General features: G+C 44.5%; 1 protein-coding gene across 4 annotated transcripts in view; it reads left to right on the top strand.

The window, feature by feature from the left end:
* Positions 1-17,001, top strand: part of sumf1 (sulfatase modifying factor 1) — a 244,552-nt gene extending 227,551 nt beyond the window's left edge. For all 4 annotated transcript variants that reach the window (XM_038810755.1, XM_038810753.1, XM_038810754.1 and 1 more), the window contains one exon: positions 16,571-17,001. In XM_038810755.1, the coding sequence (XP_038666683.1) occupies positions 16,571-16,684 (114 nt within the window). In that variant the 3' untranslated portion in view covers positions 16,685-17,001. The remainder of the gene's footprint in view (positions 1-16,570) is intronic.
* Positions 17,002-27,694: the final 10,693 nt, after the last annotated feature.

Here is a 27,694-nt window from a genome sequence, read left to right as displayed (position 1 = left end):
AGGATGGCAGCCGGTGCTAGTGCTGCGCCTCGAGGGTATGTGCTGGGACCACAATTTTTCACAATATACATTAATGATTTGGAATAAGGAACTAAAGACACTGTTGCTAGGTTTGCAGATGATACAAAGATCTGTAGAGGATCAGGTAGTATTGAGGAAGCAAGGTGGCTGCAGAAGTTTTGGACAGGCTAAGAGAGTGGGCAATGAAGTGGCAGATGAAATGCAATGTGGAAAAGTGTGAGGTTATGCACTTTGGAAGGAGGAATTTAGGCACAGACTATTTTCTAAATGGGGAAATGCCTGGGAAATCAGAAGCACAAAGGGACTTGGGAGTCCTTGTTCATGATTCTCTTAAGGTTAACGTGCAGGTTCAGTCGGCAGTTAGGAAGGCAAATGCAATGTTAGCATTCATGTCAAGAGGGCTAGAATGCAAGACCAGGGATGTACTTCTGAGGCTGTATAAGGCTTTGGTCAGACCCCATTTGGAGAATTGTGAGCAGTTTTGGGCCCCGTATCCAAGGAAAGATGTGTTGGCCTTGGAAAGGGTCCAGAGGAGGTTCACAAGAATGATCCCTGGAATTAACAACTTGTTGTATAAGGAATGGTTGAGTACTCTGGGTCTGTTCTCGTTGGAGTTTAGGAGGATGAAGGGGGATCTTATTGTAACTTGCAGGATACTGCGAGGCCTGGATAGACTGGATGTGGAGAGGATGTTTCCACTTGTAAGAAAAACTAGAACCAGAGGACACAATCTCAGACTAAAGGGACAATCCTTTAAAATAGAGATTAGGAGGAATATCTTCATTCAGAGGATGGTGAATCTGTGGAATTCTTTGCCGCAGAAGGCTGTGGAGGCCAATTCACTGAGTGTCTTTAAGACAAAGATAGATAAGTTCTTGATTAATATGGGGATCGGGGGAATGGGGATGAGAAAAATATCAGCCATGATTGAATGGCGGAGCAGACCCGATGGGCCTAGTGGCCTAATTCTGCTTCTATGTCTTGTGGTCTTTATGCTAGGTATGACTCCAACCAGCGGAGAGTTTTCTCCCTCATTCGCACTGACCTCAGTTTTGCCAGGACTCCTTGATGCTGCACTCAGTCAAATGCTGCCTTGATGTCAAGGGCCGTCAAGCTCATCTCACCCGTGGAGTTCAGCTGTCTTCACTTATGTTTGGAAGTTGTAAACCAGTCTGGAGATGAGTGGTCCTGGCCTTTTGAGTGAGATCGGTAATTGTGGCCGGATTCCATTGTCCTGGTTTTTATGAGCAGGTCAGACCGAGGCAACTTTCCACGTTCAGAAGAAGAGTCATATTAGACTTAAAACGTTAACTTTGTTTCTCTCACCACTGATGCTGCCAGGCCTGCTGAGTTTTTCCAACATTTTCGGTTTCAATTATAGATTTCCAGTATTTTGCTTTTCTTTCTGAAATTAGGAAATGCACACAAGAGGTGGTAGAAATTTCGAACTCTCTTCAACAAATGGCAATTGCTGTTGGATCAGTTGAAAATTTTAAATCTCAGATCGAAAGATTTTTGTTAGCCAAAGGTATTGAGTTAATATGGAACACACATGGCCATGTGGAGCTAGTTTGCAGATCAGCCATGATCTCATTGATTGGTGGCACAACAGGCTCAATGGCCCACTCCTCCTCCTGTATTCCTCCTGTAATAGTGAGAAGGCTTGCCAAAACTATGAAAGAAGAGCTTGCATCAAGCGGTTATCCGAATGCAACCATCATATGCCGAAGGAAATCGTTGTGGTTTGCACTCAGTCTTTGAAAATATGGGGCTGAATTCCCCCCCTCCCCCCCCAACCAACGCCGGGTGGGAGAATCGCCGGGGCGCCACGCGAGTCCCGCCATGCCGCCCCGGCACCCGCACACCCCGCCTCCTGGTGCGGCGAGATTCACGGCTGGCCACTGGGAGAATCGCCGCTCACCGTTTGTAACACGACAGGTTCCTGCCGGCGCCATCCACACCTGGTCGCTGCCAGCGGGAACAGCGTGGGAACGCTGGGGGGGCGGCCTGTGGGGGGGGGTGAGGGCGGCTCTTGCACCGGGGGGGCCCAAAAGGGGTCTGGCCATGCGACATCTTGCGGGGCGGCCGCCTGGAGGATGGCAACAGCGCATGTGCGGGTTGGCGGTGGCCAACCCACGCATGCGCGGGTGACAACGCGCCGCGCCATTTACGCGGTTCCGCTTTTACGCGGTGCAAGGCCCAGCCGATTAAATGACGCAACGCCGCTCCTAGCCCCCCGGGGGTGGGAGAATAGGTGGGGGGAGCGGGCTCTGCCGCCGGAGTGAAACACTCCGATTTTCACTCTGGCGTCAGGACTTAGGAGTATTCCTAAGGAGTATTCTCCGCAACGGCCGACGCCGGCGTGAAACCCGGAGTGAGGCCGCTCCTCGCCCCCTATCCCTCCGCTGCCCCGCAAGACTTGACGGCTTGATCTTGTGGGGCGGCGGAGGGGAAAGGGTGCGTCACTTAGAGACGCCAGCCCGACGATCGGTGGGCACCAATCGGAGGCCAGACCCCTCCTGAGTACGGCCGTGGTGCTCGATATCCTCTCCGCCCCCCCCACAGGCCCCAAACTTATCTTTCGCGTGATGTTCACGCCGGCAGCGACCATGTGTGGTTGCCGCCGGCGTGAACAGGTAGGGAACGTCAGGCCGCTCGGTCCATCCGGGCCGGAGAATCGCGGATTGCCGTGAAAAACGACGACCCGCGATTCTCCAAGCGCTGTGTCGCAAAATGCGACACGCCATTTTGGGGGGTTGGAAGAATCGCGGGGGGTGCCAGAGCGGTCCTCCCGCGATTCTCCCACCCGGCCTGGGGAGCAGAGAATTGCGCCCTTAGTCTCCCGATAGGAGAATTGCGCCCATGGAGTGGTGAGAAGGCAGATACAGTAAGCAGTCAGAAAGGCAAATTGTATGTTGGTCTTCATTGCAAGAGGTGAATACAGGAACAAGGATGTCTTACAGCGACCACTTACTGAAACCACACCTGGAGTATTGTGTGCAGCTTTGGTCTCCTTATCTCAGGAAGGATATACTTGCCACAGAGGAAGTGCAGCGAAGGTTCACCAGACTGATTCCTGGGATGGGTAGATATCAAATCATAGCATCCCTACAGTGCAGAAGGAGGCCATTTGGCCCATCGACTCTGCACGGACCCTCTGAAAGGGCACCCTACCTCGGGTCAGGCCCCTACCGTATCCCCGTAACCCAGTCCAACCTTTTGGACACTAAGGGTCAATTTAGCATTGCCAATCCAACCAGTCCACCACATCTTTGGACTGTGCGAGGAAACAGAAGCACCCGGAGGAAATCCACGCAGACACGAGGAGAAAGAGCAAACTCCACATAGTCAGTCACCCGAGGCAGTAATTGAACCGGGACCCTGGTGCTGTGAGGGAGCAGTGCTAACCACTGTGCCGCCCATTATTGTATCAGGAGAGATTGGATCGTCTGGGCCTGCATTCACTGCAATTCAGAAGAATGAGAGGGGATCTAAATGAAACAGATAAAATTCTGACAGGGCTGGACAGACTGGATGCAGGATATAGTTTCCTCTGGCTGGAGGGGGGGTCCAGAACAAGGGGTCACTTTCTCAGGGTACGGGGTAGGCCATCTAGGACTGAGATGAGGAGATACTTCTTCACTCGGAGGTGGTGAACTTGTGGAATTCTCTCCCACAAAAGGCTGAGGAGGCCAAGTTACTAAATATATTTAAGAAGTAAATCAATAGATTTCTCGACTCTGAAGGTGTCAAGGGGTGAGGGGAGAGTGCAGGAGTATGGGTTGACATAGAGGGCCAACCATGGTCCTATTGAATGACGGAGCAGTCCTGAAGGGTCGAATGTCTTACCCCTGCTCCTATTTTCCGTGTTTCTATTTCCGGTTCCATTATCCACAGATTAAAGTGGTCTCAGATTAACCAGAATTTACTCGAAAAAAGTCCTCCCTATCTCTGCCTTGATTTCTTTTGAAGAGACATGTGGGACTAGAACTGGGTGCAGAGGGAGAAGGAATTGAGGATATGGGTTGCTTTTCTTGGACGATTGAACTGGTAAATTATTACCTTTCATTTGTGAACGAGCAGACATAAAACAATTTCACTGGTGTGTCTGATCTGCTACAGCTCCCAACTGTGCAGCTGTTCAGCACTTCTAAAAATAGAGTTCATTAAAATCTGGTTCATTGTGGCTGAAGTGCTATCTTTCTCACTTTATTTGTGATCATTCACAGCTCACACAATTAGTTCGCTTGCAGTTTCTGTCTGATAAACAATTCGCTCTCCTGCCTCAGTTTCAAGCTGTTGTCCATATCTCACCTTTCCAGCCTGAGCCATCAGATAGATTACCTTCTTAACACTTGTTATTTTACCCATAATCTGATCATTCAGAGGTGAGAGTGTGCAGCAGAGTAGCTCTAATACACATTTCATTTCATTTTATGTGGGCAAGGGTCAGGTCACATTTTGTACCTCGGTTTCTGTCAACACACTGCAGATTTTCAGCATTCACCAGTTAGCTTCCTGTCCAACTTCCAGGCACTGTCCAACTAACCAGTTCACTGACCCTTCAATCCTCAGACATTGATCAGTTCACCAACTCTTTAATCCTTAGACACTGACCCTACTATCCTCAGACACACTGATCCTTCAATCCTCAGACACACTGACCCTTCAATCCTCAGACACACTGACTCTTCAATCCTCAGACACCGACCCTTCAATCCTCAGACACACTGACTCTTCAATCCTCAGACACCGACCCTTCAATCCTCAGACACACTGACTCATCAATCCTCAGACACTGACCCTTCAATCCTCAGACACACTGACCCTTCAATCCTCAGACACACTGACCCTTCAATCCTCAGACACACTGACTCTTCAATCCTCAGACACCGACCCTTCAATCCTCAGACACACTGACTCTTCAATCCTCAGACACCGACCCTACAATACTCAGACACACTGATCCTTCAAACCTCAAACACTGACCAGTTCAAGAACTCTTTTCAGTTAATTGTTCCACATGCTTTTCTCCTCGAATGTTGAATATTTGAAGAATTCTCTCATGACTTCAGTAACATTTTTGATTTTGACACAGTAAATTGCACCATATACATTTACATAAATGATAACCGAATTAGTTCAAATATCAACTGCTGCATATTTTGTTTTCCAACCATATCGCCATTATCCTGCGCAATAAAATGTCATATTCGTTGAATGAATTACACAATTATAATAAGGTTTTGGACTAGGCAAAGGAGGTTTAACAGTTTGTGCTTCCAAGCCTATAGACAGATTGCGTGACTGCCCCTTGACGGCCAATTAAATACAAATATTTATGTAAAGATATCAAAGGGTTGACCAATTTGATTCACCAATAACTTTGGATTGTAACTGAAGTCAGAGAGTATACTAATCTTATTTGGACATCTAAATTGATGATAAAGTTAATTACATTGGCACGGGAGAAGAGAAGGATCAAAACAGAAAGGAAATAAATTATTTTGTGTATTCTGTGCTCTAAACGGGCTTGAACCCAGTGAAAACTAAACTGCTCTCTTCAGAAAATGGACACTTTTAACAAAACTGTACGTGGCAGAAATATATTCACAATATGTGCCTCATAGTGGGACAAGCTTTTAAATTCCTCAGTCCAATTTTAGATTGTGTGGATCTGGCAGTGCACTCATGATGCAGCCTTCAGCAAAGCCGCAAGATCTGCTGTACCGTTAAGAGGGGAGGCGAGGCAGGTCCTCACGGGGATGGGATGGAAATAAGTATCAAATCTGACTCACTTCAGCCCACCACCTTGTCTTTGTCTATTCCACAACATTGACAGTAATAGCCTGTCCAGCTTAGCACCAGGCACTATGTTGGCAGCCTTTTGATGACTGGGCCCAGCAGCTCCAGCGTGCCCGAAAAATGGCGGTAACAGAGCAGCTAAGGAAGGAGTGTGGGGCACAGTTCACCACCACACAGGTCCTCAACAAGCAGTGAGGGAGAGCATGAAGATAGAAGAAAAAATGGAAAAGTCATGAATTTCTCCAGAAATCAATCAAAACAAAGCAGGCTCTGGGCACCAGAGAGTGAGCTATCTTTAAATGGGGAAAAGGCAAAAGGAAAATAATTATCAGTTGGCTATCGGTGTAGTTAATGCGCATTTCATTTCTTGCTGAAAGTAGTAGTCAGCCGCATGATCAAACGTATACGTAACAAATTGTAGATATTTTTTTCTTGTGTGTTCGCGACATGCAATCACATGCTATGCTCACTAAATGAAGTGCGTAACTGCAATCTATTCGAGTCGGGTATTGGAGTTTTGGTTGTGTGTGGTCACCAAGTCTAAGCTGAACCAGAATAAGCTGCCTCTTCAGGTCCAATTGAGTCCAGCTTTTCAAGTTAAAATATCAATTATTTTAAATATTTTATCTAACAATACAGTTTAGATTGTAATGGAAATCAAGGGCAGCACGGTGGTGCAGTGCACTGCTGCCTCACGGCGCCGAGGTCCCAGGTTCGATCCCGGCTCTGGGTCACTGTCCGTGTGGCGTTTACACATTCTTCCCGTGTTTGCGTGGGTTTCGCCCCCACAACCCAATGATGTGCATGGTACGTGGATTGGCCACACTAAATTGTCCCTTAATTGAAAAAAATGAATTGGGTATTCTAATTTTATTTTTAAAAAGTAATGTAAATCAAGCGAACATATCAATCTTATTTGCATAATTCAGAGAAAAGGGGATAAACAAGACCACAAGATAATCAGAGATAAGGAAGGCTATTTGAGCACTTCAGGGCCAATCTGGATAGATGATGTCCCTTTGCTTTACAACATCTACTTGATTCCTAGTTTTTCAATCTCTACTACTCTAACCAGAGTCCATTGCAGCTGTCAATCACTGCTTATGGTTATAACAAAGAAGATCAGGATAGGAGATTGCTTGATAATCATTCAATCACCAAAAGAATAAAGTTCCATACACATGGCATCCATGAAGGATTTGTAGTCTTTTTTTGCAGTTCGAGAGACTGCATTATAAATGATAATGTGCATAATTTCCATTGCTGCAGAGTTGAGGCAGCAAAGAAGATTTCCTGTCTGGGGAAAATTGGAAATCACCCAACTACAAATTGGCCCTTTGCAACATTCCTTATATTTTATAGTTACAGGCGGCTCCCTTAATGCTCCGATTAGCACTTCCTCAATACTCTGCTCCCTCAACGCTCTACACACTGCTCCCTTAACTATACAAATAGGGCTCCCTCAATACTTTGCTCCCTCAACACTCTACACACTGCTCCCTTAATTCTTCAAATAGGGCTCCCTCAATCCGTTGCTCCCTCGACGCTCTTGTGCGCTGCTCATTTAGCACTCTGCACACTGTTCAGCATTTTGCACCTAACCGTCTACACAAAAACAGGCCAAAGAGATGTTCTTTCCTCCAGGATTGGCCTTGATGAGACCTCTTCTCTTCTCATCCCCATGGCCAAGTGCACTAGGGCAATGCGTGCGTATTGTGCATGCTCAAATAACAAAGATTAGAAGGGCAGTGGCAAGAGGCAACACTGCAGCAGTCGCCCAGTTGCTGCCCAAAAGATACGGAACAAAGGGTGTCCCAGTAAGTCAACGAACAGGACACGGAATACAATGTAAAATCTTGGGTCATTTCTATAAAATATGGGATGGTTGGTTATTTTGGTGCTTTGAGACATCCTGAGGTTATGAAAGGCATGAGAGAAATGCAAATCCTTCTATTATTTGTTAATTCTTCGGATTTGGTATGTGGGGAAGTAATAAATTAAGCATATACCACATTTCTGTACTTTGAAAATACCGTTTTGTTAGTCCCTGATCTGCCCAATCGGTAGAATTAAAAATGATGGGATATTGGCCCAAAAGTCAAGGCAGGGATTAAATAGACTTTGAGTTCAGAATTTTCTACATTTGCATGTACGAGGAGGAAGGAAGTAAATGGAATGCTGGATTTGATTCTAGGGAATGAGGTGGATCAAGTGCCAGTAGGGAAAATATATTGGACAGCGATCATACTATCATAAAGTTTGGACTAGCTGTGGACAATAATAAGAGCAATTCAGAGTAAAACAAATTAATTGGGAAGGCAAATTTCAATGGGGTGAGAACAGATCTGGCCCTGGTAAATTGGAATCAGAGATTAATGGACAAAACTACAATTCAAGAATAGAACATCTTAAAAGAGAAGTTATTTTGGATAAATGCAAGGTACATTCCCACACGAGGGAAAGATAGAACAAACTAAGCTCCTTTGATGATAGATAGAGTAAGATGAAGCAGACACATGTTGTCTATGACAGATGTCAGATTGATAAGGCAAATAAGAACCAGAATAAATATAAAAAGTTTAGAGGGGAAGTGAAGTAAGAATAGCAAAGAGAGAGTATGAGACGATACCAGCAGCCAACATAAAAGGGAATCCCAAAAGTGTTCTATAGGTATATAGATAGGTAAAAGGATGAGTAGGGCAGGTTAGGGACCAAAAAGGGGATTTACGCATGAGAGACAGAGGGCATAGCTGAGGTACCGAATGACTACTTTGCATCTGGCTTTACCAAGTTAGAAGATGCTGCCAAATGAATGAGAGACAGGTGAGGCTCTGGATGGGCGAAAAGTGGACAAAAGGGAGGTATTCAGAAGGCTGGTTGTACCTAAAGTTGGTAAGTCACCGAATGCACCAGAGGATACTGGGGGAAATAATGGACATTGTGGGGGCACTGGCCATTATTTTCCAATCAATACAGGATGGTGCCAGGGGACTGGAGAACTGTAAAAGTTACAACCTTGTTCAAAAGAGGCTGTAAGGATAAATCCAACAGGGCAGTCAGCTTAACCACTGTGGTGGGAAGGCTTTTAGAAACAATAATTCGGGACAAAATTAACAGTGACTTGGCCAAGTGTGGATTAAATAAGGAAAGTCAACACAGATCTGTTAAGGGCAAATCATATACACTAATTTGATTTGAGTTTTTCAAAGAAGTCGCAAAGAGGTTGCTGAGGACAATATGTTTGGTTGATGTAGTGTGCATGAGCTTCCAAAAGGTGATTTTTAAAGTGCCACATAACTAGCTTGTCAGCAAAGTTGAAACCCACGGAATAAAAGAGACAGTGGCAGCATGAATATGACGCAGGCTAAAAGACAGGAAAAAAGAGAGGAGTGATGAATAGTTTTTTTTTGAATGGAGCACGATATATAAAGACGTTTTCCAGGGATCAGTATTAGGGCCACAGCCTTGCTTGATCTATATTAATGGCTGAGACTTGGGTGTGCAATGCACAATTTCAAAAGTTGCAGGCAGCTTAAAACATGGAGGTATTGCGAACTGTGAGGATGGTGAGAGACTTCAAGAAGACATAGGCAGGCTGGTGGAATGGACAAATGAGTGGCAGATGAAATTTGGCACAGATGTGTGAAGTGGTGCATTTTGGTAAGAAGAATGAAGAAAGTAGATATAAAATAAAGGATGCAATTCTAAAGGGGGAGCAAAAGCAGAAGAATCTGGGGTATATGTGCACAAATATTGAAGGTGGCAGGGCAGGTTGGGAAATAAATTAATAAAGCATATGGAGTCCTGAGCTTTATAAGAAGAGACATAGAGTACAAAAGCAAGGGTGTTATGGTGAATCTTTATAAGACACTGGTTCGGCCTCAACTGGAGTATTGTGCCCAGTTCTGGGCACCACACTTTAGGAAGGATGTGAAGACATTTGAGGGGTGCAAGAAGAATGGTTTCAGGAACGATGAACTTCAATTACGTTGATAGATTGGCTGTTTTCCTTGGAGAAGAGAAAATTAAGAGAGGTGTTCAGAATCCTGAGGGGTCTGAGCAGAGTAGATAGGGAGAAACTGCTCCCGTTGCTGGAAGATTCAAGGACCAAAGTACATCAGTTTAAAGTGTGAAGTTCCTTCACGGTCGCTGAGTCAAAATCCTGGAATTCCCTTCGAGGCAGCACTGTGGATATTCCTACAACAATGGACTGCAGCGGTTCAAGGAGGCAGGTCACCATGAACTACGCAAGGGCAATTAGGGATAGTTTCATAGAATTTATAGAATTTACAGTGCAGAAGGAGGCCATTCAGCCCATCGAGTCTGCACCGGCTCTTGAAAGAGCACCCTACCCAAGGTCAACAACTCCACCCTATCCCCATAACCCAGTAATCCCGTAACCCCACCCAACACTAAGGGCAATTTTGGACACTAAGGGCAATTGATCATGGCCAATCCACCTGGTCGGGCCAGCGACTGCCACATCCTGTGATTGAATGTAAAAAGTGTGATTGCCAATAGAACCCGAAGCATAAGGAAACACTATTTCATGTTGCAAGTGGTTAGGATCGGGATTGCACTGCCCGAGAGTGTAATGGAAGCAGATTCAATCCTGGGTTTTGAAAAGGATTTGGATAATTATCTGAAGAGAAATTAATTGCAAGGCTGCAAGAAAAGGCACCAACTGAACTAGCATTGTCATGATGAGTCGAATGGTCTTCTGTGGTGTAACCATACTATGAGGGCATAAGATGAAGAGATTTCAGGGGCGGAATTCTCCGCTCCCGCGATAAATTCGGGAAGGCCGTCGTGAACTCGGGCGAGTATCACGACAGCCTCGGAGGCCGCTCCTCTCACCTTATTCACCCCCACCTGGGGGGGCTAGGAGCGGCGCTCCGTAACTCTCGGCCACCGGGCCTTGACGCTTGCGCAAGGTGGCACGCCGAGAATGACTCGACGGCAGCACCTAAGTGACGTCAGCTGCGCATGCGCAGATTGGGCAGCTCCAAACCGCGCATGCGCGGCTGACTTCACGACGACTCAAACCCGCGCATGCACGGTTGCTGTCTTCCCCTCCGCTGCCCCGCAAGATGTGGCAGCTTGATCTTGCGGGGCGGCGGAGGGGAAAGAGTGTGTCGCTTTGAGACGCCGGCCCGACGCTCGGTGGGCACCGATCGCGGGCCAGTCCCCTCCCGAGCACGGAGGTGCTCACTTCCCTCTCCGCCCCCCACAAGCCTCAAACCAGCATTTGGAGCCGATGTTCACGACGGCAGCGACCAGGTGTGGTTGCCACCGTCATGAACCAGTCAGGAACGCTCGGCCCATCCGGGCCGGAGAATCGCCGGTCGCCGTGATAAGCGGCGATTCTTCCGAGCGGAGGGTGGGAGAATCGCGGGGGGAGCCAGGGGGCGTGTCGTGAGTCGCCCGGCCCTCCCGCGATTCTCTCACCCGGCGTGGGGAGCGGAGAATTCCGCCCCAGATGTCTGGTCTCAGTTTTCAAAAACAGCTTCAGTTTAATTTTGAGAAAAATTATTTCTTGACAGGCTGCTGCGATTTTGGTGATTAAAATGAAACCAACCAGTAAATACAGCACTTGGTGCAAGGAGGCTCCAAAAGGCACTGGTCTCGCCTCATTACAATCAGCTGCTTTTCCAGTTTATTTAAACTTTATCCACCCTGAACTGTTCCCTAGGTCCAAGCAAAGTTCTAGTATTTCAACCTCCACTATAATTGCCTTGTCCCAAAACCGCTCCAACTCTTTCCACCTTCAAAAACCTAGCTCTTTTACCAAGCTTTGGGTCATTTGTTCTAATGTCTCATTATGCGTCAGAGTCAGGTATTGCTTGATAGCGCTTCTGTGAAGTGCCTTCCCACGGTGCTGATTTTGTCTTTCAGTTTTTAAATTGTCAGTAGCACCATTTCAGTAATAGTTACCAGATGAGAATTGATGGATTAAGCTGTCTTCTTTCATGAATGTTCAGGGTGATGTTCCTTTGAGGTAGGCCCTCACTGGAGTTTTGACTTAATTAGTGCTGTGATGTTTGTGTAAAATAGATTTGTGTTCACATGCTAATCAGGCAATGATAGCACCTTGCAGAGCCACACATGGAGGAGTGGTATTTTTAACCACAAGATGCAAAAATGGTGCTCAGGTCTTATGGGGACAAATGGACAACACCTGTTCCTATTTCTTATGTGGGCAGCATCACCTTGTACCAGCTTGGAGAAGTGAAATCTTTTTTCTTATATAAATTCAGAGTACCCAATTACTTTTTTCCAATTAAAGGCAATTTAGTGTAGCCAATCCACCTACCCTGCACATCTTTGGGTTGTGGGGGTGAAACCCACGCAAACACAGGGAGAATGTGCAAACTTCACACGGACATTGACCCAGAGCCGGGATCGAACCTGGGACCTCAGCGCCATGAGGCAGCAGGGCTAACCCACTGCGCCACCGTGCTGCCCTGAGAAGTGAAATCTTGAGGTCCAAACGTTCATGTCGCGAGTACACCCTAAAAACCTCCAGTAAAGCAGAGGCACAAAGTAAATAACTCTAAAGTTCCCTATCAAATAAAATACACTGGAAGGATGGCGTACATTCAACAAATACATAACGTTCTTGAACAAAATGGACCCAATTCAATACCCTCCCCGTGTCAATTTCGGTGGCGGATGGGGTGCCCCGATTAAGTTCTGTAGAAGCCTTTTAATTTGCTTTAAATGTCTTTTTTTCAAATTAGACGAACACCGATTCAAAGATGTGCAGGTTAGGTGGATTGACCATGCTAAATTGCCCTTAGTGACCAAAAAGGTTAGGTGGGGTTACTGGGTTACGGGGATAAGTTGGAAGTGTGGGCTTAAATCGGGTGCTTTTTCCAAGGACCGGTGCAGAAACGAAATGGCCTTCTTCTGAATTGTAAATTCTATGATCTATTACCAGCATTGCCACAAGGGCAGGTATGATGGGTGGTAACTACTGGTCTTGCTGATGATGCCAGCATCTCATGAATTAATGTTTTCAAATGGCCCAATCCAAGGACTTGATTGCGTAATTTAAATGTTAATTCAAGGTCTCAAACTTTGGAATTCCCTCCATAAACCTCTCCTTCTGTCTCTCTTTGTTTAAAATGCTTCTTAAAACCTACCTCAGACCGAGCTTTTGGCCATGGGCTGCAATATGGCCTTATGTGGCGTTGTGCCAGATTTTGCTTCAACACAATCTTGTGAAGGTTTGAACATTTTCATTCCAGGCTCTATATGGAGTAGACATAAAAGATCCAAGGCATTATTTTGAAGAGCAGGGGCGATCTCTCCTGCTCTGGCCAATATTTATTCTACAAACAACATGACTGAAGCAGATTATCTGGTTATTACCTCATTGCTGTTTGACAGGGCTTGCTGTGTGCAAAATTGGCTGCTTTGTTTCCCTCATTATAACAATGGCTAAACTTCAGAAGTCCTCATTGGTCATAAGGTGATTTGGGACATCATTTTTAAACGCTAGTCCTTCCTACATTCACCATGCGCTAAAACAGATAACAATAGCATAGCCAAACTAGCTCCTGTCTATAGTATGTCTGCTTTGAGATCACTGCAATTCTGCTTTGAGATCACTCAAAAAAAAATAGAAAGCAGGCCAGACTTAAACAATTGAATGTTGAAATCTAAGTGGATTATTTATTTTTGAATCTAAGAATCTAGAGCTATTACTTGGAAAAGTCAATCAGTGCCAAATGTCTGGGGAATTGGATGTCTTATTAGCACAGGAAGATGTAGATTAATTAATGATGCTATCATTTTCCAGCAGTCACCTTGATGCTGTTCAGGGTACAATGAAGTATGTTGCTGTTGACTTTGTACTTTGACCAAAAACCCAAGTTTACTTTTATTTTAAAAATACCACAGCCGTCCAGTTTTAGATAGAGGAAATCTATTTCTGGCCTTAATGTGATAAGGGTTTGAGTAGGAAAAACTGACAGGAAACCAAATGTCATCTGTGAAAAAGAGACATGGTTGCTAGGTAATGTTACTACACTCAACTGTTTAAATTAGATTCAAAACAGTTGCTCACTTGGATTATTTACATTGCCTATCTGTCTTATTTTTTAGCCAGCCCTTAGCCTGCCTACAGCTGGTCAGCTATGGTTAACGGTAATTTATTTTGGCTACAATCAGTGAAAGTAAGAAAATATTGTGGTCTTCATTTATGTAGGTCAGTTCTAGACTGGAAAGTGAAACTTTTTTTTATACCATGTTAGCTATAAATAAAATGTGAAACAAAAATGTGCAGAACTCTTGTTCTAAAAGCAGCCGTGGGTTAGCATTTAGGAGGCAAGAATGGGATGTAACCCACATGTGCCATTTCGGAAGGGCAATTAAGAGTCCACTCCATTGCTATGGTTCTGTGGGCCACAATCATGGAAAGTCTAAGACATCTCAATATTCTTCCCCAAGTTGAAGTATGCATTTAGAGGAAGATCTAAGATGGATCCCCAGCAATATAAGCCACATTTTAGGATGTTGATATTTCTGGGGGGGGGGACGTTGGCTCATGTGAAACAGGTGCTTGATTAATCTATCATGGGCTGGATTCTCCCATCCCTCAGCCGTGTTTTTCTCGGCGGCGCATCGTTCGGCAGGGACAGGTTTCTGACACCCGCCCCTAGTCAATGGGTTTTCCCATTGTAGCCACCCCACACTGCAGGGAAACCCACGGGCAGGGGTGCGCTGCTGGAGGGAGCAAAACATTCCAAAGCCAGAAGAATTCCGGCTCATTTTTTAAAAATGTATTAATGTGACAAAGTATTTTGTAAATTTCTCATTCCGCTTTTTCTATTCCCTTTTTCCGTTGCCCCTTTGAAAACCGCTGTCAAAATATAACTAACAGCCTGTTGGGGGCCATCTATTGATTATGCCAACTGTAAGACATTCCCGATCACACATCTGGTTGCAGGCACACACAGGGAAGCGAGGGATAAAGTGCCTTTGCATCAAAGGTCTTTCTGAATAAAATGAACATCACTGAAAAATGGGTAATTTGTAGAAAATGTACTACATCGATTAGATTATGTTACGCTTTTATAAACAGAATTAAAATTGTCAGATTATATTTTGTGTGTATTCAAATTGAATGTGGAGTCTGTTGTGTTCTCACCGCTGATAATTAGCCAAATTATTATTATTTTTTAAGAACGGATCAATTTTAATTATGGAAGGTTTGTTATTTGGACAGAGCTGTACTATTGGCCAGCGCTGTGAGCATCGCTGGCAAGGCCAGCATTTGTTGCCCATCCCTATTTGCACCTGAAATTGAGTGGCTTGCTGGGGCCATTTCGGAAGGGCAATTAAGAGTCCACTCCATTGCTATGGGTCTGGAGTCACATGTAGGCCAGACCTGGTAAGAAGGGCAGATTTCCTTCTCTGTAGGGCCAGCTTTTACATGGTGACCAATACTGAGCCTAGCTCTGTCTTCCAATTAATTGGATTTAGAATCCACCATGGTGGGATTTGAGCCCATGCTCCCTGGGTAGTGGATTACTAGTCCAGCAACATTACTTTCAGGTGGTAATGAGCCGAACGGCAGAGCAGTTCTAGGAGCAAAATCATCTATTCTAGTTCCTGCGTTCCTAACAAATAATAGACCCACAATGCCTCTTCTAATGGAAAGTGGGAGAATGCCTGTCTGTTTCCATGATCAGGGACATTCTACTAAAATTATATCCTCATCAGTCACACTTTCACCTCAACAGTCACAATTTCCGAGCTTCTGCATTTCATGAATGGCAGAGTTTTAACAATGGTGCAGGTACAGAACGACCTGCATATTCACTTACACTTATCTTCCAAGGTGGCAGGACATGTTGATGAAGCTGTTTGAAAAATAAAATCTATGTGGGATCCTTTACTTTATAAATAGAGACACTGGACTGAATTTTAGTTGCTATGGGGAAACAGGAACACGTGCTTGCAGGCGTTTAAACCCCAAAAACTGACAATAAGTCAGGCACATGACATGATTCTGCCCACTTCCGGGTTTAACCTCTGGGTTGGCAGGTGAATGGGAGATTTCTGTGGAGCTGTCGGGTAATTCAGTTTAACACAGAATCCCCAATTAGCAGAGGATTTAACCCAACATTCCTCCTTTAACAACCAGTGCACAGGTTTCCTTAGGGTAAACCAGGCAAGAGCACATTTGAGGGCACTGCTTCAGTGAAACTGACAGGCTGGGAAACCTTCAAGGAGTGAAAGTGAATAGCTGCAGCCCTGCCTAGGTGAGAGGCAGGTTCTCACAGAACCTGTTCTGTGTATGTGATTTCACCAATTGACCAGCTCTTTCCGACTTCTTGGAACTTTAGTCACCTTGATTTGTATGTCCCTGTTGTGATATTGGAGTAAATAGGGAGAAACTATTTCCGGTCCCTAGTTGATCAGTAACCAGAGGAAACAGATTTGAGCTGATTGACAAAAGAGCCAGAGGGGAAATGAGGATTTCTTTTGCCGCAATGTTGTTACAATGTGGAATGCATCACTTAAAACAGAAGCGGATTCAGTAGTAACTTTCTTAAGAAGATTGGCTAAATACTTGAACATGAAAACATTTCATGGTTCTCGGGAAAAGCATGGTGTGTGGAGGAAACAGGAGTTTTATATCTAGAAGTTGTGATGAGCCAGGAGAGAATCTAAGTGTGCACAGACAATCCAATAGTTATACCAATCCAGCTCTAACTTTCAGATGTCTTTTTAGTCCTATTGCTATAGATACCGCTGTGCTGCTCGTAGTCAGAACACACCCGACAGTTCTGCCTCCAACCTGGGTTTCCGCTGTGCTGCTGATGTTCTGCCAGATTATATTGGGTGAGCCGTTTCCTGGGGAGAGCCAACATGAACCTGAGTATCAGCCTTCATAACAAAGAAGCTGAATACATGCCAAGAATGAACTTGCCCTCTCAGCAGTCGGCAACTGGAGCTTCCTGGACTCTACCAATAAGTTGATGAATGTACCATTCTCTCATTCTAGGATCTTTCTATTCGGATGGCATGAAGTAAAAGGCACAGCAGAGAGGCCTTGATATATTTGTCCTTTTCACTAGTGTCAGCTAACACCTTGCGACTCACTTAAGCAGGATTCTATCGTTGTTCATGCCAAAATAAAATCAATCCTCTTGCTTAAAAATGTCACAGTATGCTGCAAACTGAAGTAACACGGTAAAGCTGAGCTCAAAGCATTTTTAGACCAAACTTTCAGTCAATGGCCATATAAGACCAAGTCTGCTCTTCATCCGATGATGATATCGAATTGTCTAATGGAGGTTTGTTGTTCTTCTCAATAGTTTTATAATTTCTAAGGTACACTTTACATGGTATAAGTTCAGTCTCCAGTACTGGATTAAGAAGGTGCTAATTTTATGGCATAAGATCATCTTTATATAAATTATAATATTGATGATATGTAAAAAAAGAAATAGGTGGCATCTCTATAACCCCTTCAACTTGCTCAGCATTACTCAAAGGACTTCATTGTCAATGGTTTCTTTTTTGAAGTGTAGTGATCGTTGTAATGTATGGAAACACAACAGACAATTTTCATGCAACCAGGTCCCATAAGCAGCTGTTTTACCTAAGCTGGCTCAGAGATATATATTTGACACTCCTCTTCAACTAATGTTGTGGAATCTTTAACATCCACCTGAGAGCTGAGCCCGGCCCTCTGTGTAACGTTTCACTTGCAAGTCAGTGCCTCCAGCTTCCTCAGTCATGTACGGGAGTGTTAGCCCAATATTATTTGCAGAGGTCTCTGGACAAGGCATTATACCCACAAGCTTCCAATTCAGAGGCAAAAGTGAATTGCTGGTCACTGCTGCTTGCTAATGCTTGCTAGTGTGCTATGGTACTGCAGGTACTTATCTCCCTGGCACAGGAGAGGAAAGGGGAAAAACTGGGAAGAAAAATGTGTTTGGACGGTGGGTTGGGCATCATTTAAATATCAGTCCTGAATTGGTAATCAAGTTGGTTACTGACTATCAATAGGAATGATAAGGAAGTATGCTAATGAGTCTGTCATTGGGATGGCACAGTGGTTAGCACTGCTGCCTCACAGCACCAGGGACCCGGGTTCAATTCCGGCCTTGGGTGATGTCTGTGTGGTGTTTGCACATTCTCTCCTTGTCTGCGTGTGTTCCCTCCCACAGTCTCACTGCAGGTTAGGTGGATTGGCCATGCTAAATTTCCCCTTAGCGCAGGTTAGGTTATGGGGATAGGGTGGATGGGGAAGTAGACCTTGGTAGTGCAGACCCGATGGGCTGAATGGCCCCCTTCTGATTCTATATGGTCTCACTGAGGATAGATGATTTGACGAACAGAAGCTGGGATTGTTCCAATCCACTGCTACTAGATCTCAATTAGTATCCTTCATAAATTATTTTACATTGATATTTGTATTTGAATTGTAAAATGGAAACATCAGAAAGTGGGATTGCAGCACAAGTATTATTTAAACTACAAGAGAGAATCCCTCGTGTGGTCACATACTGATGACTATCAACATTTCAGTTTTTTTTTTCCAATTAAGGGGCAATTTGGTGTGGCTAATCCACCTACCCTGCACATCTTTGGGTGTGGGGCTGACCCATGCAGACACAGGGAGAATGTGCAAACTCCACCCAGACCTGGGGCCAGGATCAAACCCTAGTCCTCGCCACCATGAAGCAGCAGCACTAACAACTGTGCCACTGTGGCACCCATTTTCAGTTTAATCTGTTATAAAAACTTATGACATATTTGGGGTGTAATGGTAAAAACGTATATCCTGAAACAAGCAGCAACTCAAACCAAAGCGGATCCATTTGACTCCAACATTGGCAACTGACTTGACAAAGTGGAACACTGCATGGGTATATCTATTCATAAAAACAGAACAAATCCAATCTAGCCAATCACTGCCCCATCAGTCCACTTTCAATCACTAGCAGAGTAATTGAAGGTGTTCTTGACAATGCTATCAAAGGGCATTAATTCACTAATAACTCTGATGTTTAGTTTTGGTTCTGCCAGGACCGTTGAGGCTCCAACCCCTATTGGTCCACATATGGAAAAAGCCGAGTCATACCTAGCACAAGGGAAGATAGTTGTGGTTATTGTAGACTAGTCATCACATCCCAGGGACATTGCTGCAAGAGTTCCTCAGAATGGTGTCCTCGGCCCAGCCATCTTCAGCTGCTTCATCCTTCCCTCCATAAAAAATGTCAAAAGTCTGGACGTTTGCTCATGATTGTGCACGGTTCAATTCTATTGGCAATTCCCCAGATAATAAAGCAATCAATGACTGCTTGCAGCAAGACTTGGGCAACATTCAAGCTTGGCCTAATAAATAACGAGTAACCTTCCAACCACAGAAGTGCCAAGCAATGACCACCTCCAATAAGACAAAGGCTAACCACTTCTGCTTGATATTCAATAGTATTACCATCTTCATCCTGGGGATTGTCATTGACTGGAAACTTAACTGGTCCAGTTACCTAAATACTGTGGCTACAAGAGCAGATCAGAGATTGAGAATTCTGCAGTGCGTAATTCACCCCCTGACTCCCCAAAGTCAGGAGTGTGATGGAATATTCTGCACTTGCGTGGATGAATGAAACTCCAACAACACTCAACACCATCCAGTACAAAACAGCCCGCATGATTTGCAGCTTACCGATCACTTTGAACATCGACTAGCAATTCTGGAACATCCTATCTAACAGCACCTTTGCAGCACTTTCATCACATGGACTCAGTTCAAAACGATGCCTTATGTTCTGAAGGCCAATTAGGGATGAGCAACAAATGCTGGTTTAGTCACATTTCATGAATTATTTTTAAAAACCAATGTATGCGTACGTGCAATTGGGTTTGATAACATTGAAGATAAATCATTATTTTTGCAAGAGCACTGTTTCTACTTTTTAATTCTGTCTTTGCTGTGTTTGAAATTGTGGATTCTCAAACTCTCAAGCATGAGAATAACTTGCAAGATTAGCTGTCCTCTATTATATTGTATGTGTGTAATTACATGATATTCTAAACATATTTGCCACGATTCTCCCAAACAATTTCCGAGTTAATTTGTGGCGGCTTTTTCAGGCTCTGTCGGTGAGTTCCCCACCGCTATTCAATGACACTCGTCATGATATGCAAACATACAACCAATGAACATTCAGAATAGGACACAACCAATGGGCAGTCAGGACATTCAGAGATGACATCACCACAAGGGGGCATGACATAAACATTATAAATGGGATGAGGCACTCACACCCTGCCTCTTTCCACAGACAGACATCTAGAGAGTTAGACAGGGTTGATCAGCAGCATCACACCCCAGCACGTGACTTAGAGCAAGCTGGTACAGTTAGACTGAGTTACAACAGTTAGATTAGCAGAGAGTCAAACTCATTTGAGAACTGTGTTAATAGTTCAATAAACACGTTGAACTCATTTCAGAGTCTGGAGCATCCTTTAGTTAAGACTGCATCAAGTAGCAGCCTGTGTTAAACAAAGCAGCATAACCGCAACAACACTTAGTCACTTTTTTGGGACCTAGGGAATTTGTCACCGGTTTATCCCACATTTAGAATTTTCTTTTAGCACTGGGGAGCTGAACTCAGAGATCTGGCCACCATTTGGAAAGGGTGCCCTGATCTCTATGTGAGCCTTTGGGTCCCCCTCTCCTCCACCCATGGGCAATGTCCCCACCCACCCCCCCCCCCCCCTACACACACACACACACACACATGGACAATACCCCACACCCCCCCAAGTGAGGACATCCTCTTTAGGCCCCCCAAGCCCCCTTACAGCTCCCCTTCCCTTTTAGGACCCCACCCAACCTCCCAGAGGCCCCTCCTTACCTGCCCTGCACTCCCCTGCCCTTCAATCCCCCCACCCTCATTTCATGGGCATGGCCCCCTTCGTCACCTGGCCCTTGGCAGCACCACCCTGGCACTCGGGCACACAGGCAGTGCTCTTGCTGACTTGGCAGTGACATCTGGGCGCCTTGGCAGTGCTAGGGTTTAGGGGTGTGGCAATTTTGTTCAGCGGATCAATTATAGCAGTAAGGAGAGATGGCATCCTGGAAGGTTCTTCAAATGAAGTCATATGGGTTGAACTTAAAAAGCAGCCCCCCAGGGTGGCAGTGCCAAGGTGCCAGACATGTTCCAGGGGGAGGGCCAGGGAGCCACCCTGCACTTACCTGACCACCCAGGGGTCTCCAGTGGTCCAGGACTCCCCAGGTGTCATTCTGCCTGGTCTATGTTTGTGTGGACCAGCAGGGCAGCCAAAGAATTGAGGGAGGCCGCTGGATCCAGTGCGGGTAGGTCGTAAGTAGGTTTACCATTTGGGGCGGGGTTGCGACTCCGTCTCGCGGAACTTCAGAGAATCCTGGGAGGCGCAGAGCCTGTCGGGAGGCTCGCTGGAGGCCTTTCCTGTCATTCACCGCTCAAGCGAGAGCACAACGTGGCTGGAGAATTGGGCCCATTGTATCTGAATGAACATCCTGTCATTTGTTTCCATTATAAATTCCCTTTTGACATAATAAAAACTACGTTTGATGTCATGGTGTAATTGCACCTCCCACCACTGTTAGTGCTGTAGTGCACCAGTTTTATGTCTCCCCCTCATAAGCCTCGATGACAGAAACCTTCAAACCTCAATCAACTCTACTTTCTGAAATTGCTGTGTTTTATCATTTAGATGTGACCATTTAACTTGTATTGTGCATTTAAAGTGGTAAAACATCCCAAGCACTTCACAGGAACATGAACGTAACATGACACTGAGCCAAATAAGTGGGAAAGTGACCAAAAGCTTGGTAAAAGAGTCCCCTGAAGACTACACTCAATTTTGACTCGCTGAGTGTAACGTTACAAGGGGAACGACTGGTCTCCAGCACTTATTTCTATTTTTCTTGATCTGAATGACTTTTTACCAGAGCACTGAGTGCTGGTGACCTGATGGGGGCGGAATGACTCACAGCAGCAAGCTAATCATGAAAACTAGCTCTCAGTGTGCTTTGTTAATTCAGTACCTTCACACAGTTGGGGCTCAACAACTCCAAGCTACAGGACTAGCAGTTTAAACAACAGTACTACAGAATAAATAAAGGGATGTTAAAGTCGATAATTGTTCAGAATTTGATTTGCAGTAAAAAAGGGTCACTGAAGGTGACAGTAGCTCATTAACATCAGCTATCTTCGTGGCAGGTAAGTATTACTCTGAAGAGCTCCTTGGAGTTTGTGGCGCTGGCTGATTATAAACGCATGTTTGCTCTTCAGTGCCCTTTTCTCATTTATGGGAATACTGTTTTGCAAATGAATGCCATTCCATGCCTGAACCTACCTGGCAAGAGTTTTCACAGAAACACTATTGTGTTTGCTGCTTCATTTTTGTGTCCTAGAAATTATGTCATGGGCTCTCAACAGGCAGAAAAACATGCACTTATATTGCCCATCACAACCAAGGCACTTTATAACCAATAAAGTATTTTTGTAGTATCATCACTGCTATAATGTAGGAAACATGGCAGCCAAATTAGTGCAGAGCAGGATCTAAATAATCAGTATTTGGTGTTAGTTGAGGGATACATGTCGGGGTAACTCCCTGCTTCAAATTGTGCCAAGATTTTTTTTTACATCCACCTGAAAGGGTAGATATGGCCTCAGCTTCATTTCTCAGATCAAAACAAATTGCCTTGTGCTACACTGGGCAGTGCCAAGGTGCCCACATTCCAGGGAGAGCACCAGGGAGCCACTGTGCACTTACCCTGATCACCTAGGGGTCTCTGGTGGTCCAGGAGACCCCCCCCCCCCCCCCCGGGGTGCCATTCCACCTGGTCCAAGTTTGTGCGGATCAGCATTGACTGGCGCCTGGCTGCAGCCTCCCTGGGCCCAATCTATCCATATTATGTGCTCAAGTCACTGGATGGGGAGTTGAACCCATGACCTTCTGACTCAGAGGTAAGAGTGCAACTGCTAAGCTCAGTGGGCTCAGAGCTTGCTTCTGGAAGCAATTTTGCCCCAGGGAGCACCGACCCTGCACTGCAAGCAAGTATCTGGAAATGCTTCATTCTGTGTTGGCGAACAAGTGAATCAAGGAGCAGCCTGAGATTCAGAGCCCACAGCAGTGCTAACACCACACTGTAATTCATTGCAGAATGGTCGTGCTCACTTTATGTCCATTGCAGACAAAAATTCCAAATCAGTGGGCACAATGTGCCATGGAGATCTTAGTACTGCTTTGCAAGGGAGTATTGTGCCACCCCCAGTGCGAACTACGTGGTATTGTGTCAGGCAAAGAGAGCTCACAGGGATGTCGCTAGCATTTGCACTGGAAGGCTGTGAATGTGTACTATCCAGACATCACACAACACAACCATCTGATGGAATATCAGAATACTTCAATTAGACTATGCAAATCAAGGCGACAGATTTATCAATCAGCAAACAATTGTGAAGCTGCAAACTGGCCATGCACTAAAATTGCTCAAAAGCCCAGTACCCAATTTGCAGGAAAAGTAGTTTTATTTAAATACTTCTGCTTTCACAAATTGCCTGGAGTACTCTGGAGTGTTTTAGGGAGTGCTATGAGTTCTTGGATTCACCAGCAAGTGTTGCCGCCTCCTCACTGGGAGGGCAAAGGAGTAGGCAATCTGTCCATACTGTAATGTTCTTGTCGGATGGCCTGATTTATTACAAGTACACTTGTAGCTAAAGTTATAATCGATTTATTAACTTTAAATGTGGGTAAACTACATACAAGACAACAGATGAAAAACAATAAAATAATGCAAAGCAACCTCTTCAACTTCCTCCAGCCAATCTGAGGTCAGCTGGCTTTAACATTCACTTATATACTAGTGAGACTCCTATGGTCAGTCGGTGAATTACAGCACAACCATGATATCATTACATCCCTTTCTTTTAGAAGAATAAATTAATACATTATCATCAGTATAGTTGCATGTGATATCATGAGCTTATGAGTATTAATTTTTTTAAACTGATTTTGCAACTATACATATATATATAAATATATGTATATACACACACACAAGAACAGCAAACATAGTATGTACAAATAGTTCAAATCTACAAATTGAGTCGATCACGGTTTCTTTTGATTCTGGTTGATCTCAAAATTTGACCTTGCTACTCAGAACTTGTAGATTTAATGTTCTCCATGATATTCTCATGCTCAGGAACTGCTGAACTATCTAACACTGCAGCTTGCATTGATTCTGATATAGATTTGTCATCCATCACGTTGTGAAAGTCTTCTCTGGTTTTCAAGAGTGCGCGATGATTTCTTCTTAAACCCAACTCTTCCTCTGTCTGTACATTGTAGGAACAAGGTGCTACTTCTTCAAGTACAATAGCTTTTTTCAACCAATTGCCCGAATCTTCTACTCTCACAATGTCATCACTACTCGGAGGTGGTAAAGCTCTAGACTACCATATAACTGCATTTGTTTCTCTTTAATGTTTTGAATTTTCTGTAGTACCACTGCATTCTCCTAATTCTTCACAGGACTGATGTACTAGTGATGAATCCAAGCCCTCAGATACAATTTAGAATGGGATGGAATAAACTGTTCTTCACCACCGCACTCAGGTCACAAGCACCATAATATTTAATGCTTGAACCATTATAACCGTTCAAAGATATTTTATGATTTCTTCTAATCGGCTGAATTTTTAGACTTTTTGTATCAGTCATGCTGATTAAATTGACTTTGGCACCAGTGTCTAACTTAAATTGGACCACTGTGGAATTCACTTTGAATGGTAGCAGCCATTTGTCCTCATCAACCTCATTTATTTTAAATAGAGTATCAGTTTGCATTTTTTTACCCGCTGGAGAATTTTTGATGCCTCCAAAAAAATATCCTTCTGTGTTATTACTTCAACAAACAAACAATGATATTTCATCACAGGAGACTGTGTCTTCCACTGTGCTGACTGGTCTGGGGTTGAGCTGAGAGTAACAATTCTGAGCAAAATGATTTTTTCCTTTGCATCTGGAAAAAAACTTGACAAACGCTGGACACTGCCTTAATTTGTGCCTTTGACCACATATTTTGCACAGAAATACTTTGTCATCCTCTTTAACCTGTTTGTTGGTGTGTGAGGAGCTGCAGGAACTTCTCCACCTTCTAACAGAAATTTCCCACCTTTTTGGAAAAAAGCTAGCAAACAGAGTTTTCTCTTCCAAGAAGACACCACCATTTTTGGGAAACATTTCAGAATGCTGTGCTGCTAGCTCCTGAGCCATAATCAGCTCCGATTCCCTCAGCAACCGTTCCCTCAGCTTATTTTCATTCACACCAAACACAATCTGGTCCCAAATCATGGAAGATTCCACCACAGAAAAATTACAGGTTTAAGCTTTTAACTTTAAATCAGTGATGAAATGATTTATGGACACTCCTGTCTTTTACAAACATTATCTAAATACATAGCGTTCATAAATTTCATTCTTTCTGGGGCTGCAATGGGCATCAAACCTTCAAATGACAATTTTTTAAACTATCTTCATCATTTGCAAATTTAAATGTATTAAACATAGCAATTGCTTCTGGCCTTGCCTTTTTTAAGAGCATCATTACCGTATGTGAATCCCATTGATCTTTTAAATTTACTGCAGGAAGAAACAGATTAAATTGTTGTTTGAACACTTTCCAGTTACCATCCACTTTACCATGACAACTGAGACTCTGGTGGCTTCAACGACTCCATGCTGTTAACTCTGCAGTTTGCAAAATCTTAAAATCTCTGTGGCAGGCTTTTTTTCAGTGTTTAATACCATCCAATCCTGGTACCATGTGGTGTTCTTGTTGGATGGCCTGATTTATTACAACAACACTTGTAGTCAAAGTTATAAACGATTTATTAACTTTAACTGTGGGTAAACTATGTACAAGACAACAGACGAAAAACAGAAAAATCATGCGAAGCAACCTCTTCAACTTCCTCCAGCCAATCTGAGGTCAGCTGACTTTAACATTCACTTATATACTAGTGAGACTCCTAGTGGTCAGTCGGTAAATTACAACACAACCATGATATTACTACACATACAAAAGCTGCAGTAAGTGTGGGTACAACAGTGGTAGTGGCTCTGGCTCTGCAGCACGACAGGAAGATAAACTAGAGGCTGATGAGAGGGCATATTCTACCAAGCACTTTGCCAAATTGCAGCTGGATTCCTCCAAAGTACATTCAGTGCCTGAGCTGGCAGCTGAGAGTCTTGGGTCATGTATTGCGGTCTTTTTGTTGGTGCCATGCTACAGCTCTCTCTCTGTATTCCTCCTTGGGCAGCTTGGGCTGGCTGTCTAAAAGCAGGAACTCAGGGAAGGTTGGGTGAGGGAAATAGAAGTGGGGAGGGGGTAAGGGTGGGGTCTGTGGGTTGTCCAATTGCAGCTTACTTGTTATGTCAGATAGTAGAATGAGAGTGAACTGGAAGGGGAAAAGGCAGGGTAATTGGCGGCGCAGTGGTTAGCAGGTTCGAACCCGGCCCTGGGTTACTGTCTATGTGGAGTTTGCACATTCTCTCCCTGTCTGTATGGGTCTCATCCCCACGACCCAAAGATGTGTAGGATAGGTGGATTGGCCACACTAAATTGCCCCTTAATTGAAAAAACTAAGGAAGGGAGATGCCACCATCCTCAATGTTTCCAACAATGCCCAATGGCATGGAATCTGTCACTCCCGACCACGTGATACTAAAAACCATCTCCTCCCCAGAGCTGAGGAAAGGCAGGCTTTCTTGTGTCTTGCTGACTCTCTTCTGGTCCTTTCTGTTGTGTGCCACCTTGCCTTGCTGTGTAGCGGGAAGAATTTCAACAACTATCAAGTACTGCGAATGAGTGATTTTTTTTCTGCCATAGCTGAATAGCTGGAGATTTGTGGAGGCAGGGAGAGGCGAGTACAAGTCTGGCAGTATTAATATGTGTTTGAGGGTGAAGTAGAATATCTGGGCATTGGGCGCATACTCTAAGTGTTTGGGTGTGCTGCTGGGTGAGGATTATTCTGTGGTGGGTAGGAGATGAAATATGTGTATAAAAGCTGGAAACTAAATGTCAAACCCTCTGTATGTTTTGTTCACTTTTGGATTATGGGCATCGTTTGAACGGCCTGCATTTATCGTTCATTCCTCGTTGCCCTGTGGATTGAACCACTGACATCCAATAATGAATGTCTCAGCAACAAAAAGCAGCTCAAAACTGTCGATTCAGCGTTGCCTTTACTTTCAGAAGGAATCCTGTTTGAGTGGCTCAGTGAGTGCACCAGGTGATGTGTATGACATTCCCAGATCTGATCCCTGATTATCGCCATGATGGTTGATCCAGGTAGAACGCAGCACAGCTGGTGCTACATTTGGCTTTGGCTCCCTGAGCTAAAGAGGTCAGTAAGGCCTCCCTACCATCCAGAAACCCCTGCTGGAAAATGCCAGTACATAAAGAAAGGAGGACGCTCAGCTATTCTCTCCCAGTTCAACAGTTCTCCAAAAGCTTGCATTCGAAAATTGGCTTTTTGAGTGAAGTACTGCAAGGTTGCCAACAAAAAAGGAAGACGAGAATTATTGAGAGAGTGATAAAAGAACAGAATACAGACATTGCATTTTCTCTACTCTCTGTAGGAGTTATCATCATATTAAACTGTGAATAAGGGGAGGCTGGTGAAGCTGGCAGTTCTATAAATACTGGAATCACCTCGAGATCTAACAGCAATCAAATCGGGGATGATTACTGGACTATTTTCACAAGTGAGAAAACACATTAGTAACCCTTTAAATGACACATTGTTCCACTTATTACAATCCATAGAATCCCTAC

This window comes from Scyliorhinus canicula, chromosome 11 (genome assembly GCF_902713615.1).
Source record: "Scyliorhinus canicula chromosome 11, sScyCan1.1, whole genome shotgun sequence".
Taxonomy (NCBI): Eukaryota; Metazoa; Chordata; class Chondrichthyes; order Carcharhiniformes; family Scyliorhinidae; genus Scyliorhinus; species Scyliorhinus canicula.
This window is presented reverse-complemented; position numbering and strand designations above follow the sequence as displayed.